At 42.7% G+C, this 16,789-nt stretch overlaps 1 protein-coding gene across 1 annotated transcript; it reads left to right on the forward strand.

Moving 5' to 3' along the window:
- The first annotated feature begins 11,208 nt into the window (after positions 1-11,208).
- Positions 11,209-15,738, forward strand: SERPINA7 (serpin family A member 7). Its single transcript, XM_036925002.2, is given in 5 exon segments — positions 11,209-12,031; positions 12,156-12,791; positions 13,851-14,124; positions 14,825-14,972; positions 15,513-15,738. Coding segments are annotated over 5 exon segments (1,395 nt in total). The 5' UTR covers positions 11,209-11,898; the 3' UTR covers positions 15,717-15,738.
- Positions 15,739-16,789: the final 1,051 nt, after the last annotated feature.

Here is a 16,789-nt window from a genome sequence, read left to right on the forward strand (position 1 = left end):
TTGTTTCCACTGCCACCATCCAATGTTTGGCCCCCCAAGGAGGGCTTCTCTGTGTCTCTGGCCTCTGAGAATTCCAGTCTCATCCCCAGCGCCGCTTTTACTTTCCTGTTCAGTTCACCTGAAACAGTCTCAAGAGCCATCCTTTTCAAAGGCAGCAAGGTGGGCCAAATCGAGAAGAAAAGATAGAGAGGCAGGTTTGCATCAGTGTTATAACTAAAATGACTGCAGCATATTCATTTCAAGCAAACTTTATTTTTAACTTGGACAAATGCTGTCAAATATATCTAACAAACATAACAGAAGGTCAGGTTTCAGTGGATTATCACTGTTTGTGTGATGAAATCTGCAGCAGGGCCACGGCTGCCAAAAAGCAGAACAATCTCAAATCCACAAGGGACAAATTCGTTGCTTCTTCCTCCATCCTTTTTTTCTGTTTTACAACTGTAGGATGAAAGAAGAGACAATTAACAATTGTACACGAATACTGTGCAACAGTGACTTTCTACATCTAAGTAAACAGTCACTCCTGTGGATGCCTGTTTTACCAACAGGTTTCAACACGTTTTCCTCTTGCAACACAGACCTTTAGATATGTCTTCCATCCTCCCACCATAACCAACTCCTCTCCCACTTGCCAAACACCAAAAACGCGTGCTTTGCCATCCTAGTTTTCTCGAGGGACTTACCTAATGAGTGTTTCCACCTCAAAAGCCCGTGCTCTACCCATCAATCACACTCCTAACCTCCCATCCCCTCAGTTTCCAAGTCTGTTAAACAGTTAGGAGAAAGACAGAAAAAGGCAAAGAAAGCAAGCAAGGAAAGGATAGGGAGGATGTAAGTCGAACTAATTACCAGTTTAATGATTAACGATCCTGCCATAACTGATGTCCTATTCTTCTGACTGTCCTGGGGAAATACAAGAAAGTTGCAATTGAACAAAGAGTTACCATCACTGAATGAGTGCCCACTCCCAATTTTTAACTGACTATGTCTTTGTAAGGGGTCACATTCTCCCAGGCCTTTTCTCCCAATTGGTGCAAGAGACCATATTTCTGTAGCTAAATAATGAAGGCCCACCTAGTGTACCTTCCAGTCACTTTAGCCACCTGTTGTGGTAACTGTGACCCTGACCAAGAGTGGTCCTGGCTACCAGGCCTGATAAATTTCCCCCCTGTACTGTGCAACACAGAGAAGACAAGTAGTGATTTTACAGCATCTTACTACGCAGATGGACATTGACTGGGAAGGGGTATGTGGGGGGGACTTGGTGAAGGGGGGAGCCTAGTAAACATAATGTTCTTCATGTAATTGTAGATTAATGATACCAAATTTTAAAAAATAATAAAATAAAAATTTCCCCCCTGTACAAGTCTTATGGCTAGAGATCACAGGACCTGTAGCTGTGAATGAAGTACGTTCAGAATATGGTGCATTGTGTAGATCACCTACAATACAGGAATTAGCAACATTAAGCTGTTTCCTAACTAGATTTTAACCAGTTTGCAAAAAGTTGTTATTTATTTTGTGTAGAAATATTTAAATATGTAGCAACCATGACAGGCGTTATGTCAGGAATGGTTGGGTGATACACAAAGCTACACAGAGATACCTGGGTTCTCTGGGTCTGCCCCTCTGCTGGTTCCAAATCCTTTTTGCGCCCTTCCTCTGGTTCTTCATCATGGTGCTCCTCCTCACCTCCGGCTTCTTGGACCTCTTCGCCCTCCTTTCCACACTTACATGCATGTGCTCCCTTTCCTGGCTCCTCCTGCTTCTGGGGCGCTGCTGGTCCCTCTCTTGGCTTCTCCCTCTCCAAAGGCACCCATCCCTCTCCGGGGTCCTCAGGCTCCTGGGAGCCGTGCCTGACCACCACAGGGCTTGAGTGGGGCTGGCCCTGGACATGACTGTTATAATGGATATGGCGTAGAAAGGCATAGACCACATTCTGGAACAGGGCCCGAAACTGTACCATGGGACACTCACGGGTGCCTGGGATGACTTCGAGGGCCTCTTGGACTTGGATGCCTTCGTGGACTTCTGCACCCTCTCGGCTGTTCTCTCGCGACTCTTCTCTCTCTTCATCCTCATTATAGTCGTCCTCTTCAGACTCGGACTCATCCTCCGTCTCGTCCCCAGACTCATCCAGGAATTCGTCATCATCTTCATCATCGTCACCTTCATCGTGGTCCACCGCAACCTCCCTGCACTCTTCCTGTTCTACCAGCTCTGCATGCCGGTTCTCTGCTGTGTTCTGGGCAGCTTTCTGCCCATCTTCTGCCTTTGCAAGGGCTCGGGAGAGCTCCTGGGGAGCCACGAGGGCTGTGGGCCCCTCAAATTCTTCCATCCCTTCAGAAGCTGACAGCCCGACCCTGAGGGGTGTGGGGTCGCTGCCTTTCCCACCGTCTTCTCTGCCTTTCCCATCTGGGGCCGGGGCTCGCTTCCCTGGGGCCGACATGGCAGGAGGCACGTGCCAGTCAGTGCCTCATTCGGAGCACTTGTCAGGCTGATGTGACAATCTTGGTCAAGATGGCGGCCGAGGAGGTGACTGCCGCTGAGGGGGCATTGTTGGGAGCGGGGCCTGCTGGGAGGTGCAGGGCGTGGCTGAGAGGATGGCCGCAGATGGGACCACAGTCTGTGAACTAGAGTCTGAGACAGGAAGTGGAGGGACGGGTGATTGGGAAGGGTCGGGGAGACGGGAGGGAGCCTGCGTCTGAGGGGGTGGGACGAGGTGGGAAAGGTTAAGGCAGGCCGGAAACGGGAGGTGGAGCTTGGAAATGTCAACAAAGGGCCGCTTCCGTCATCGCGAGCTCTAAGCTCATTTGCCTAGAGGCGATGATTGACTTGCCCGTGGTCCAATGAGTGATCAAGATGTCCAGCTTCCCTCATAGCTTTGGAGTTCTGAGTCCTGTCTTAACTTACCATTGTTAGCAAAGCTACCTGTGTGGCGAAGTCTTGAATTGTGCAAACTATGATTTGTTCTGCAATTTTCACCTGGGGACAGCTTATGCCAGTAGAGACCAGTTTTGTTTTGTTTTTAACTTGTATTGATCAAATATCAGCAATGGTAAAAACCTCCCATAAGAGGGAGATACAGAATTTGGAGTTTTTGCCATTATTAAAACTTTGAAATGAAGCATACAAAGTTGGAATTGATCCAATAAGAATAGAGGTTTGAAGCAGTGCTAAAACCAGGAGTTAGATGAACATTGACAAATTGATGTTGAGCCTCCAAGGAATGAATAAAGGAAGATGGTATTTCTTTAAAGGTAACCATGACAGACATTGAAAAGAGCAGGCTTCCTGGCATTGTTTGTGAGTAACTAGTCTAAGACTTCCTGTGAATTCAGCCCTCCTAAGACAAGACCTCAAGCATAAATAATTCTTAAAATTATAGAGAAATAAAACAATTTCATTCTTCTGAAAAGAAGGATATTTTTAACTCTGAAAATGCTTTTTGTAAAAAACAAAGCATAACAAATGATTTAAGAAATACCACATTTCAGAAAACAATTACTGATACATCCCTTTCATCACTCCAAACAAATTTCAATGTTTTCCATTTTGCTCTGGTCCCACAAAAGAACAGAACATGATGTCTTAAACCATTGGCTTCAATCTAGAATGAAATATAGAAAAGTTCTAAACCAATTCCCTCATAACTAGAACAAAAATGAGTCATACTCCCAATCTGGAGTCTACATTTGGTTTCATCAGTTGCTCCCTGATGTGACACTGGTGTATTCCATATCATTTTTAGTTTTCTGTTTTATCACCTGTCAAGTTAGGGAAATGGTACCCAAGCTACCTCATAAGGTTGTTCTGAGAATCAAATAAGGCAATAGGGATGAAAGAATTTTTCAGAGTTTCATATGTTATATTATACATGTATAAATTATATCAATAATATCTTTGTCCCATTCTTGAATTATATGAGAAAAGCTTTTGATTAGTCTCTTGGGCCTTCAGAATAGAATTAACGCTTTAATTTGATTTTGGAGGAATCCATTTTTTCCCAGATACATGGGGTTTAATCACAAATTCTCTGGCTGATACTGTTAAAAATGATGAGTTGGCTTTAATTTTAAGTAGCTTGGGGAAATCAGTATCTCAAAGAGATATTTAGACTCCCATGTTCATTGCAGTATTACTGACAATAGTAAAGATATGAAAACAACCTAGGTGTTTGTTGACAGGAGAATGGATAAAGAAAATGTGTATGTATATATATATATATGTATATATATATATATATATATATGTATATATATATATATGTAATGAAATATTATTCAGCTATAAAAAAGAAGAAAATCCTGCCATTGTGATAACATAGACAAACCCAGAGGGCATTATTACACTAAATGAAATAAGCCAGGAAGGGAAAAAAAATGTTGTATGTTTTCACTAACATGTGGAATATAAAGAAGTCTAACTCTTATAAACAGTAAAATGGTGGTTTTCCAGGGGCTGAGGGGTGGTAGAATGGGGAAATGTTGTTCAAAGGATATAAATGTTCAGTTTTAGGATGAGTGACTTCTGGGAATTTACTGCACAGAATGGTAATGGTTATTAATACTGACTTGTATACTTGAAATTTGTTAAAAGAGCAAATCTTAAGTGTTCTTACCACAAAACAAAGATAGCATCTATGTGAAGTGATGGATATGTTAATTAACTTGATCATGGTGATCATTTCACAATGTACACCTTATATACATACAATTTTGTTTATCAGTTATACCTCAACAAACATGGAAACATGAACAAAAGAACATTGCTGGGTCTGAAAAAAAGATGCCACATTCCCAGGAAAACAGAGTCTCAAAATGTAGCTGGGAGAAAAGGCTGAATGTGAGGTGGATATATAACTAAAGTATTTTTCCATGCAATAACTGACTACCAACTATAGCTGAAAGAATCGGGAGAGGTCAGAGAGGTTGGACTTTTCTCTGGAAAGGTGGAGGAGGGTATACAAGGCAGATTTCAAAAGATAGGCAGCAGACCCCCCGGTGGCTGGGATAGTTTTCATTCTGCCCCTTCAAATGGCCTTGTCCTCTCAGAGCATCTGTGACTCTCTCTCTCTGCAAGAAGGGAATTTTAGTACAGATTTCACCTTGTACTTCTGTGGTAACAACTGGTGAAACAATCTTGGTTCAGCTGTTTTTTGGGAATCTGGTGCTGATCTCAACTCACAGGACATGTGGTCAGGAAGCAGGAAAGAATATGAACTAGGGAAATGCAGAGGGAACTGAAACATGCAAACAAGATGAAACATGTATCTTTCCTTTCTCTCACTGGAACCCACGTAAGACTTTGTCTAGTTTCAAACCATGAATGACCTGCAGGAGAAGTGGAACCCTTGTCACAAAGTCCCTCTTAAACCTGGCCCAGAAATAGAGAAGCTGGAGGACTATGACCCCAGCAATTGGTGCTGTGAGCCTGGCTACAGCTATTGCCAAGGAGAGGAAGTACCACATGCACAAAAAAGTGAGTGATCCACAGCAGGGCTCTGAACCTTCTTCATCATCCTTCCAAAAGTCAATCATGGTTACTGTTTCATTTCTGCTTTCCAAATCTTAGGTAACATTTTATGGTGGCCAACCCTAACTGGAAAAATGCAAAGGAAAGAATTCTGGGAAACATGATTTGCCTTGGCTAGACTTGACACATTACAGAGCTTTCAGAGTCCAGCCCTTGTCAACTTGGCACCCAAACACACTTCTACCTGAAGAAAAGAGCAAAGTCATGCTTCCATCTATCATGATGCAACTATCTCATGTAAACTGAAAAAAATGCTAGCCCTTTACATAAAAGAAGATACAAAGTCCATTTATCTGTCTTGAGTGATGTTCATTCTTCCTCTCAGTCCCCTTTGGTATCTTGTAACTTGTACGTGGAAATCAAAATTAACCACAATTAGCACATCTGTTGTAAATAGGAAAGAAGAGAGGAAAAGGAAGGTACAAGAAAAACGGTAAATACAAATACAGACATATTTTTCTACCAAAATAAGGAAGAAAGTCTCATGATTATTACAGTCCTAGCTTTTACAATTGGTCTGGTGGTATTCTGGTGTCTTCAACTGTCTTCTTCCACTACCCATTCCATATTCTCATTGCCCTCAGCAAGCCCCTTAGCTGGTCAAGATTCCTTGCCTGGTGGAATGAGCCAGTTCTTCATTCCTGGAGCCATTAGCCATAATGGGCCATTAGCGGTCCTGTTTGTGTGGATTGCTGAAATTTCCATCGACTTTAGTCACAGGACATGGGAGTACTAAGAGACATCCCTGGAAAACTCTCACATTACAAACCCTCATTTTGTGTAATAGTGAAATTCCCTCTTAGTCAGGATCTTTCATCCCAACCAATACTGTAACCCCCATCTTTCCCTGTTGCTTCAGTATCATGAGTAACTGATGGTGGCAATCTCAACTACAAGTTCAGTGGAATCATTGTTGCATCCCATGATGGGAGTGTCCATCCATTTTGAAGTAAGATATTTGGGCAAGGAGAGCCTAGTTCATGGGGATGGGAAGCAAGAATTGTACTAGTGGATTAGTAGGGGACTAATGAGAGGGTCCATACACTTTTTCACTCCTTGATTTCCCAGCCTGTGAATCCAGGCTATGGGAGAAGCAGCACCATATTTTGGATGCTGATTTAGACCATACACCACATCATGGAGGACACTGTCTGCCCTTTTAGAAGTTGTCATCTAGCTGGCTCTGGAACTGAGTCATCACAAGGCCATTCCACTCTCTATTAGGCCAGCTGCTTCAGGGTGGTGGGAGACATGGTCAGTCCAGTGAATTTCATGAGTATTAGCCCATTGCCATATTTTTTTTTGGTGTGAAATTAGTTTTTTGGTCAGAAGGGATGCTATGTAGAATACTATGGTGATGGATATGGTGGTTCATAATTCTTTAGATAGTAGTTTTAGCAGAAGCATTTCAGGCAAGGAATACAAAGCTGAACCTATATTCAGAATCAGTGTCTATTCCTGTGAGAACACAACAATGCCCATTCTATGATAGAAGTGACCCAACACAATCAAGTGAAATCCAGGTAGTTTGCTAGTCCCCCTGAGAATTGGGGCCACATTGTGTTGATATCTGATGTAGCCGTATCCACATTAGCCATGTTAAGTGGTTGGTGGTCTGTATTTCTGAGCCGATGCATGACCTCCATCCCAGCTGGCATGGCCACTTTCTTCAGGAACCCATTCAACCAAAACAGGGGTGTTTGGGGAAAAATGCAAACTGGCATCCACAGAATTAATCATCTTATTCGCCTAATTGTTAAACTTTAACTCCGCTAATGTTGCTCTTTGGTGAGCATTCAAATAGGACACAAATACCTTTGCATCATGTTCCCATTTGCAGAGGTCTACACACGCGCTTCTTTCCCATTTATCACCTGGTGTACAATCATGTCACTTCCAATGGACATCCAGATAAGCCATTAACAATGGTAGATTCATTAAGTGTGCCACCACATCTCCTTCAATGCAAAATGAGCAAGATTCTTTGGCATTTTATGCAGTCATATCCTCCAGTAAATGTCTTTTCGCTTATGGTTATCCAATTGCAGTTACTGTAGTTTAGATCCATGAACTCTGACTAATATAGACATTGCTATGAGGGATTAGGTTTCATTCAATAAAATTTAAGGAAATTATGGAGCTTTGAACTTTATTATCTGGTTTGGTAAGGGTAAAGGCGGTTGTAACCCCAATTTATACTATAGAAGGGGAATATGAAATGAAATAAAATACAAAGCAGCTAATTAAGTGGCCCTCTGAAATACTGAGCCTTTTGAAGGCCTGGCTTTTGAGGATGTCACTGCTGCCTTAGAAATGTCTGAAGGTTGTAAGAAATTCAAATATAGTGGAGTGAGGTGAAAGGTTTTGATGGCGCTGGAAAGCTTAAGAAAAAGAATGATATGCTCAAATCCCTAACTTCCTGGCTGAAGTGCTCCAATAAAATACTGAAACCAGTCTATAGGCAGATAGAATTTCTTATCTAATGCAGCCAGAGGGCTAGTTAGCCAAATCCTGTAGTCAGCACCTGAGCCTGTGAATTACCAAATTACAGAATCAATTGATTCCCTAGCATGGACAGGTCACTTTTGTCCAATTTAGTCACTGAAATAAAAAGCATGTGAACTCAAGAATAAGAAAATTGAGAGAATTAAAAGAACTTCAAGCCCAAAATGTCTGCTGAGCCTCCCCTTGCTGACAGAAAGTTCTTCTTTGTCCAGTAAGATTGTTTCTCTTTTGCTCAAATACCCAGTAATTCCCTTGCTTGGGAAACTTAAATTACAAGAAGAAGCTAATTTTCATAATGCTACCACCTCACACCCATAATGTTTCCAGACCTGTAACTAGAGTAAGATACCATCAGTTACTCCAAACTGGGGTGAAGGATCAAATATCAATTCAAAAGTGGCAAGAAAATATTTATACATTAAAAGAACTTGGAACTGTGGAACTTTGAACTGTAGAATTTCTAAAGCAAAATTCTAAGGGATTTGCATGGGAATGGATTATGATGATGTTCATCCAAAGAGGAGATACTTAATTTTAGATCTGATTAAATTTATTGATATGGGTATATTTCTTAGAGATTCTGTATTCAATGTAATGGCTCTGGCACCTTTACACAAGACTGAATTTATTGTTTTAAAGGAGATCTTATACATTAGCAGTTAATCAATTTCACCTTAGGAAGAATGCATTTCTAGAAAAGCAGAACTAAATGGTAGTTGGGAATGTAGGCGAGGCAGAGTGCAGAGACTCTGGAGACTAGGGGTGGGTAAGAGAATCAAGGTATTGGATGAAAGGAAGAGAATTAACAGTTGCTGGATCCTGGCTTCATGCCTTATGTAGGAGCTTCAGACACCACCTCTAAATTTCACTTGGCACTCCCAATAACCACATGATGTGGGCCCTGCAGAAATGAGGAGACTGAGGTTCAGGGATATTAAGTAACTTGGTCCAATTATACAGTTACCACATAGCAAAGACCTGACAGGAGCACAGGACTCCAGCGCACAGAACAGGGGAGTCTACGGGGGGAAGGCTACTTCTCTCACATGTCAGTGCCAGATCCTGCAGTTTGGACCTACAGGCAAAGCTCAGCTGAATTAGATGCAGCAGAAAAAAAGCTGTGCCATTGTCGGACTATGCCACCAGAGGGCACAGGTTCGGAAGGTCTCTTTACAGACAGTCTGCCTGTTTCTTCAGCAGCAACTATCTATAGCCAAGAGAGCAGACTGTGTGTTGGAACCTGGAGTGAGCCCGGACTGGCCTCAGCGTTGGTACACCTGAGTTTTCTGCTGCCTTACTGTGAGACACATGCACCAGTGACTGTCTCATGTGTGATATGTGTCCTTTCCTGTTCAGTTTGGGCAGTGGGTACCAGGTGGTTAGAAAGATCCTGTGGATCCAGGACTGATATTCAGCATTCACCTCTGAAACCCCAGTGTTGAGTGTGGTACTTTTCACATAATAGAAGCTTTGTCTATGTTTGGTTGAGAAGAAACAATGTCACAGCACAATCACCCTCTGTCTAGTCACTGCCTTGCCAAAATCCCCCAGTGGGATTCTAATGCCCTCAGTACGAAGTCTGCATTATTTAACCTGGCTGTAGTCTAGGTTTATCTCAACCTTGCCTCTGTTTCCCCAGCCCCCAACCCTTACTCAGCATATACACATCCTTAATGTAGTCCTGAAGCAGTCAGTATCTGAAATTACATGTTTCATATCACTCCTTGCACGTGGTAAATGCCCAATAACCAGGAGTTGCTGCTTACTACTACTACTACTAGAGCTAGAAACTGGCAGGGGCAAGGTTGAATGCGCGTCTCGTAAGTCCGGTGCTCTTTGCTACCACTGCTTCTTGGCAGCACACAGTTCAGTACACAGTGAATACTGGATAGTGAAATCTTCGATTCCAATGTCTGTGGTTACTTTCTGAATCCTGTTTTGGAGTCCTGTGGCCTCAGAAATGACACAGGGGATTTAAGTGACCAGAGGACAGGACTGCTTTTCCCTTGAGCAGGCATAAATGTGTGCAACATCAGAAGTCCAAAATGAGAAGCTACCTCTGACATCATCTCCTCCAAGCCAACGCGTAAATGATTTCTACAGCACCTATTAGAGAGGCTCACCCAGTCTCTGTCGGTATGCCACCTTCCCTCAAGAGGCTGCCTAGCCCAACACTGTTTGTCCCTGGTGAATAGAATAGTGTTCATCCTGCCGCCTCTTGGCATTTTCACCCATGGGCCTCATCTTGCTTGCTGAAAGGACACATGTCCTGGTATGACCCTGGATACCACCAACTCTGACAATCCTCTTTCTCTTGTGCTATAGATGAAGGATCCTACAGCCAAAGCGATCATTCAAAGTCCCATGTTTATCATTTTTCACTTTGTTCCTTTTGGCCTTGGTTTCATACATTGGCTTTGAAAATATCCCAGGGTTAATTCAAGGGTTAATGAGTAACTAAGAGTGCTCTACTTTTGCAATACAGGGTATGTTATAAAGATGGAGAGATTTTGCTTTCTGAGAGATGCAAGTGGCTCCTTCAGCACATGCTGTAAGTACTTTTTTTCTCCTTGGGAACTTTGAACTTACTTTATCAGTAAGCCAGAATTCCATATAACCATGTGCTCCAAATTCCTAGCTCCAAAGGCCGAGGTCTAAGTGTGGTCATCTGATAATTGACCTTCTACCAGACTCTGTGACTTACAGCCAGAGGATTCTGGTGAAAAATTGGAGATTGGATAGAGTGATAGAGGCAGTGAGGTGAGGTGGGAGAAATAGGAAGCAGTGCAGCCTGCTAGCAGCTGGTGAAGTAGCTCAGGTCATGGACTGTGGCAGTGGCAGTAGAAAGGAGAAGTTTTGTAAAGTATTTAGAAGGTAGTACTCACAGGGCAGCACCATGACTCATTAGATGTGGTGAAAGAGAATGAAGGAAGCCCCTGGGATTACTCCCAGGTTTCTGACCTGGAAATCTCAGCAGATAGTGATGTGGAATGAAGATGAAGCATAAAGTTGGAGGGCTAGGGAGATGATGTCTTTGCTTTTGGAAACTTTGCCGTTTCCAAATTGGAACTGACATACGTGTAGAACATTCTGGTGGATTTATCCAGTAAGCAGCTGGACAAATGGCTGGGAATGCAGAAAAGAAATCTGGACTACAATGTGTGGTCTTGTTTGATGGCAACTGAGTTCTTGGGACAGCATGAGATCACTCAGGAAGAAAATGGAGGGCTGAGGAAGGAGTCCTGCTCTGACTCCCTGTGTTTCTTCCTGCTGATCAGTCATGGATATTACAGCTAATTTCCCTTTCTCCACAGCCACGCACTCTTCCAGGCTCAGAGAATCTCTCATCATATTTTCTGGCTTCCGCTCTAATAATCAAAAAAATAACATGAGTGAGAGTAATCATAATAGTGTTAAGATGTCCTGCAATTTAGAAATGACTATTTAGATGATACTGATAGATCTGAAATGCAAAAAGTTATACTTTCATCTTCCTGTTGTTTTGCAATACTCCCGTGGCTTCCATGTTTTGCATGAATGCATTAATTTCAGCTCTTGAACGTGTACATTGTTCCATAAACCACCACCCTTCCATTCCAACTAAGCATATCTTATGAAAATGATCTCTATCTCTTTCCCAAAGAAAAGTACAGGCACTCTCTAATCTCATCTCTTACAGATTTTATCTTAAGAAAAATGCCAAATTAAAAAAAACTCAAAACTCAAATCTAAAAAAAAAAATTAAGCAAGAGTGCTAGATTTCTCTTTTTCTCTAAGGATTCCTCACTCTCCAAAAGGCTGCCTCTGGCTCAAATAAAATTCAATTTCCATAAATTTAATTTACTGAGTTTTCATATGCCAGTATTACATCTAAATGACAGTCCACGCCAGTATTCCTGTGGCCCCAGAAAGCCACCTCTCCTACTCCTCGCTCCTGTTAGATGTGTCATTAGTTTTTCAGAGGAGAGCAGCTTCCACACGGCCCCCGGTGAGTACACCCTTAAATATTTTCTATTGTTTGCTAATCATGATGGGGGGTTATTGTATGTTCTGGCTCAGAGTTTTCATCCAGCTAAGATGCCCCAATGGTTCTCTCACTTCATGTCTTATAGATTACCTTCCTTCCAAAATGCCACTGTTCCTCTATCTGGCTCTCTTGCTGCTTGGGCTGCATTGTGCACCACCTAACAGCTCTGAAGGCAAAGTAACTACCTGCCATTCCCCCCAACAAAATGTCACTCTTTATAAGATGTCATCCATCAATGCTGACTTTGCATTCAACCTGTACCGGAGGTTCACTGTGGAGACCCCAGACCGGAACATCTTCTTATCCCCCGTGAGCATTTCTGCAGCTTTGGCCATGCTTTCCCTTGGGGCCCGCTCCAGCACCCAAACTCAAATCCTGGAAAGCTTGGGGTTCAACCTCACGGACACTCCAGTGACAGAGATCGAACAGGGCTTCCAGCACCTGATCTGTTCACTGAATTTTCCAAAGAAAGAGCTAGAGTTACAGATGGGAAATGTTCTCTTCATTGGGAAGCAGCTGAAACCACTGGCAAAGTTCTTGAACGATGTCAATAGCCTCTATGAGACTGAAGTCTTTTCTACCGACTTCTCCAATGTTTCTATAGCCCAGCAGGAGATCAACAGTCATGTGGAGAAGCAAACCAAGGGGAAAGTTGTGGGCATCATCCAAGATCTCAAATCGGATACCATCATGGTCCTGGTTAACTATATCCACTTTAAAGGTACAGCTCTGAGATACACTTTTCGAGTTCAGTGTTCCTGTATTTGGTGCAGCACTGGGTGGAGCTCATGGTCTCTTCTCACTGGCATTACTAGGTGTCCCTCATACCAGTGACCTGCTCTACTGGACATAGCTCTGTGTAGTTTTGGATCTTCCAGGAGGGACTCAACTCTGCAAACGAGCCGAGGACATTTCTAGGGAGAGGGCACTTTCAGAGATGTGAGTGACAATGGTATAAATATCCTGCTCACATCAGCTAGAAAATCATGGTTTTAAAAAGATTTGGTGAGGTAGGACAAGCTTACAGTTGGCAGGGAAACAGATTTGGGCTTAAGCCCTACCGTGACTCTCACTGGCTGTACATTCTTGGGCATTTTACATAAATGTTTCTATCATGTACTATGCACCCACTATGTACCAAGCATCATGCTACATGTATGGTTTACACACATTGTAATCCTCACAAGTGCCCAGGTTCACAAGGTTAATGAGTTTCAGAGCTGGTATTCCCACCCAAGTTTGTCTGATTCTATAGCTGGTGCTTGTAGCAACAAGAAACATGTGACTCTTTTCTGAAGGTGCTGTGCCCAAATGATTTCTCCTGGTTCTACAGCACATGTCAGCCATGTTTGGTGGAGGAGTGAACAATTCTTGGCCAGAGACCACACACTTGTAGATGGATAAAATGGAAGAACAGATCTGTTGTCTCATTTCACCCTGTGTTTTGGATGTGCTTATACCTTTTTGCAGAAGAGGAAATTGTGGCTTTGATGGGTTTAGTGTAAGTATAGTGGTTTTGAACACAGATGGAACATCTGTTGAACATGGAGTCCAACAGCCCTGGGTGTGACTCCTGACTTCTGCTACTGGCTAGCAGGGAGACAGTGTAAAGTCACTTTATCTCCCTGATCCTTAGTCACTCACTTGTCTAACTGGTTGACAGTAGGTCCCTACATTTGTGGTGATCTTAATTACTAGATGAGATGACTGATGGAAAACCTTACATTAGCACTAATTCTGGCTAAAACAAACAACAACTCTCTTCTCTCTTTATTTTAAGCCCAGTGGGCAAGTCCTTTTGATCCATCCAAGACAGAAGAGGGTTCCAGCTTCTTAGTGGACAAGACCACAATGGTTCAAGTGCCCATGATGCACCAGATGGAACAGTACTATCACCTGGTGGATGCAGAGCTGAACTGCACAGTGCTGCAAATGGATTACAGCAAGAATGCTCTGGCACTCTTTGTCCTTCCCAAGGAGGGCCAGATGGAGTGGGTGGAAGGGGCCATGTCATCTAAAACTCTGAAGAAGTGGAGCCGCTTACTGAATAAGGGGTAAATATTTAGATGATATGACCAGTGGAGAGTGGGCAGAATGGTATCGGTGAGACTGAGTTCCCAGAAACACAGAAGCAGAGTCACCCTGAACCGCTTACCAGCTGCATGATGACCACTAAAGTATAGCAAGAGCATACTCAGTGCCAGTCCCTTTGCTGGGCAGTATACATCATTTTGTTAAGCACACAAACAAATCTGCAAATGAGATAGTACCATAGGCAATTTTCAAATAAGAAGTCAAGTCTGGAAAAATAAAATGAACTCTTCAAAGTTCGCCAACTAGTAAACTGATGCCTTCCCAAAAGTCAACTAGAACTTGGGGGATGGGTAGGATTTTGATATTAAGAGAGGAATGGGCAGTCACACAGGTCTGGGAGTGTTATATGGAAATCTATGAAATTCCTTAAGTGCTACCCATTGACATTCATGCCACTGGCTCCCCAACCTCAGAGATGTTTCTTTTTTATTATAAGTGAGTCACATGTCTCTCCTTCCAGTGTTGCAGTTCAGCGTTGACTGAACCAGAGCTCTTTCCTGCCGGGATAACTTCTGAGGGTTTTGGTGCTATGACCTGCATAGCAATGGTTGTGAGTACAGGGGGAGAGCAGAATCCAATATAATATAGTGGCAGAGAGAAGGAGGGAAACATGAGCTTGATGTGCTGATAGACGTATGTTCTCTCCTCATTTCCCCACAGATAGATTGACTTGTTTGTTCCAAAGTTTTCCATTTCGGCCACATATGACCTTGGAGCCATCCTTCTGAAGATGGGCATCCAGGATGCTTTTGCTGATGATGCTGATTTTTCTGCACTCACAGGGGACAAAGGTCTTAAACTTTCCAAGGTAAGTTGGTTAATTAGATTCCTTAAACATATGAGCTGGAAGAGCCATTGATAGTTAGTTAATTTAATTATCTTATTTTATCAGTGAGGATTCTGATGCCTAGAAAGGCTGACTGACTCATCCTAGGCCAGATTGACTCCAGGGTCCTTCTCTTTATCCCCAAACAAGTCACTGTAACTGTTACTTCTATCTCTGAGTTTCATGTCCTAAAATTATCCTGATAGAAGAACGTAATGATCAGAATTGACGCGGGTGAGATATGCTTCCAGAAGAAGTGACGGGGTGGGGGAAAGCTTAAGAAGGAACTTCTAGAGGCAGAAAGCTGTAGAGAAACAGGTGGTTTCCTGAGAGCTAGCTCTCGGATCACCAGAGATTCATTAACTATACTTAGCCAAGTAGCCTTCATATTCAAGCACCATTAGCACAATACAGCTAAAGAGGTAGCCCCATCCTTCCTTTTCCTTTCCTGCTTCCAAACAGGTCCAAAGACTTTTCCTGTTTCTTCAGGGAGTCATTAGTGTTTGTTATCTGCCCCCACAGGCTGCTCACAAGGCTCTGCTGCACATTGGTGAAAAGGGAACCGAAGCTGTAGCTGTCCCTGAAGTTAGATTCCTGGATCAGCCTGAGATAACTCCCCTTCATCCTATCATTCAATTTGATAGATCCTTCCTGTTGCTGATTTTGGAGAAAAACACCAGGAGCATTCTCTTTCTAGGGAAAGTTGTGGACCCAACGGAAGTGTAGTTGGGAAAAAGGCTGTTGGCTAATTGCATGTGTTTATTGAAAAGGGAAATAAATAAATTGTATAACCTAATGTGATCGATGTGGGCTTGGATGTGTTTTCCTTTGTGCAGGGGTAGAGATTGGACCCTAGCTAAACTACATGGGGTGTGAAAGAATCGCTCCTGTAAGCAAATATTCAGATAGTCAGTAAGTGACTCATTAGTCAAAGCACAGGAAGGCCCCATATTCTTTTACTTCGTCAGAATAATTCTCACATTAGTTAGCTCCAAAGAATTTGGGCCAGCAAATATTCCTTCTCTGCCCTCTGGGGAGTAGTTGAAATGCAGGTCATGCCCTCATATCCCAGTATTCCAATAACAAGATCAATGAAATATAAAACAACAAAGATATAGTGGTTTATATGAGAACGTATTAACAGCCCTCCTTTCATCCTATCAGAACAGTTCTTTTGTCTCCTTGCCAGAACTGCCATTGGTGAATTGTAAAAAGGTGCTTTGATTATGGTGCTGAGTCGCAGACTGAGCTACTGCTAGGGATGTGGCTTTGTGACCTAACAAGCATGAGACAAAAGAGCAAGAGAGGCAGAAATCAGCTTCCCTATATATGCCCACCCTCCCTTCCTCCAAAAAAAAAAGTTTCCTTATTGCTAATTTATAAGCCAGAAGTGGAGAATGAATATTCATTTGTATCATATCTCACAGCCCTTCTTTTTCTATATCCTAATCAGACTCCTTTCTAAATGTTGCACCCCTTTCCCACTTGTTGCAGTACAAATCTGTCTTTTTGTCTCTACTCCCACTGAAGTTTGATGACTCCTTTTCCCCAGATCCTTCAACAACTTTCTCTTGCTTTTGCATGCCATCCCACCCCACCCACCAAACTAGATTTCATCTCAGGCAATATGTATTCAAAGCCCCAGTATTAGAATTCAGTACACATATACAGCACAGTGAGTTTTACTGGTGTAGTATCTGAAATTTTAGCCCTAAGGTGAAATTCTTCAGTGACAAGGAAATAATATGTGCACAAGTACTTTTGCAATATTGTGCTTCCAGATTGAAATAAATATGTAT

Source organism: Manis pentadactyla, chromosome X (assembly GCF_030020395.1).
Source record: "Manis pentadactyla isolate mManPen7 chromosome X, mManPen7.hap1, whole genome shotgun sequence".
NCBI lineage: Eukaryota > Metazoa > Chordata > Mammalia > Pholidota > Manidae > Manis > Manis pentadactyla.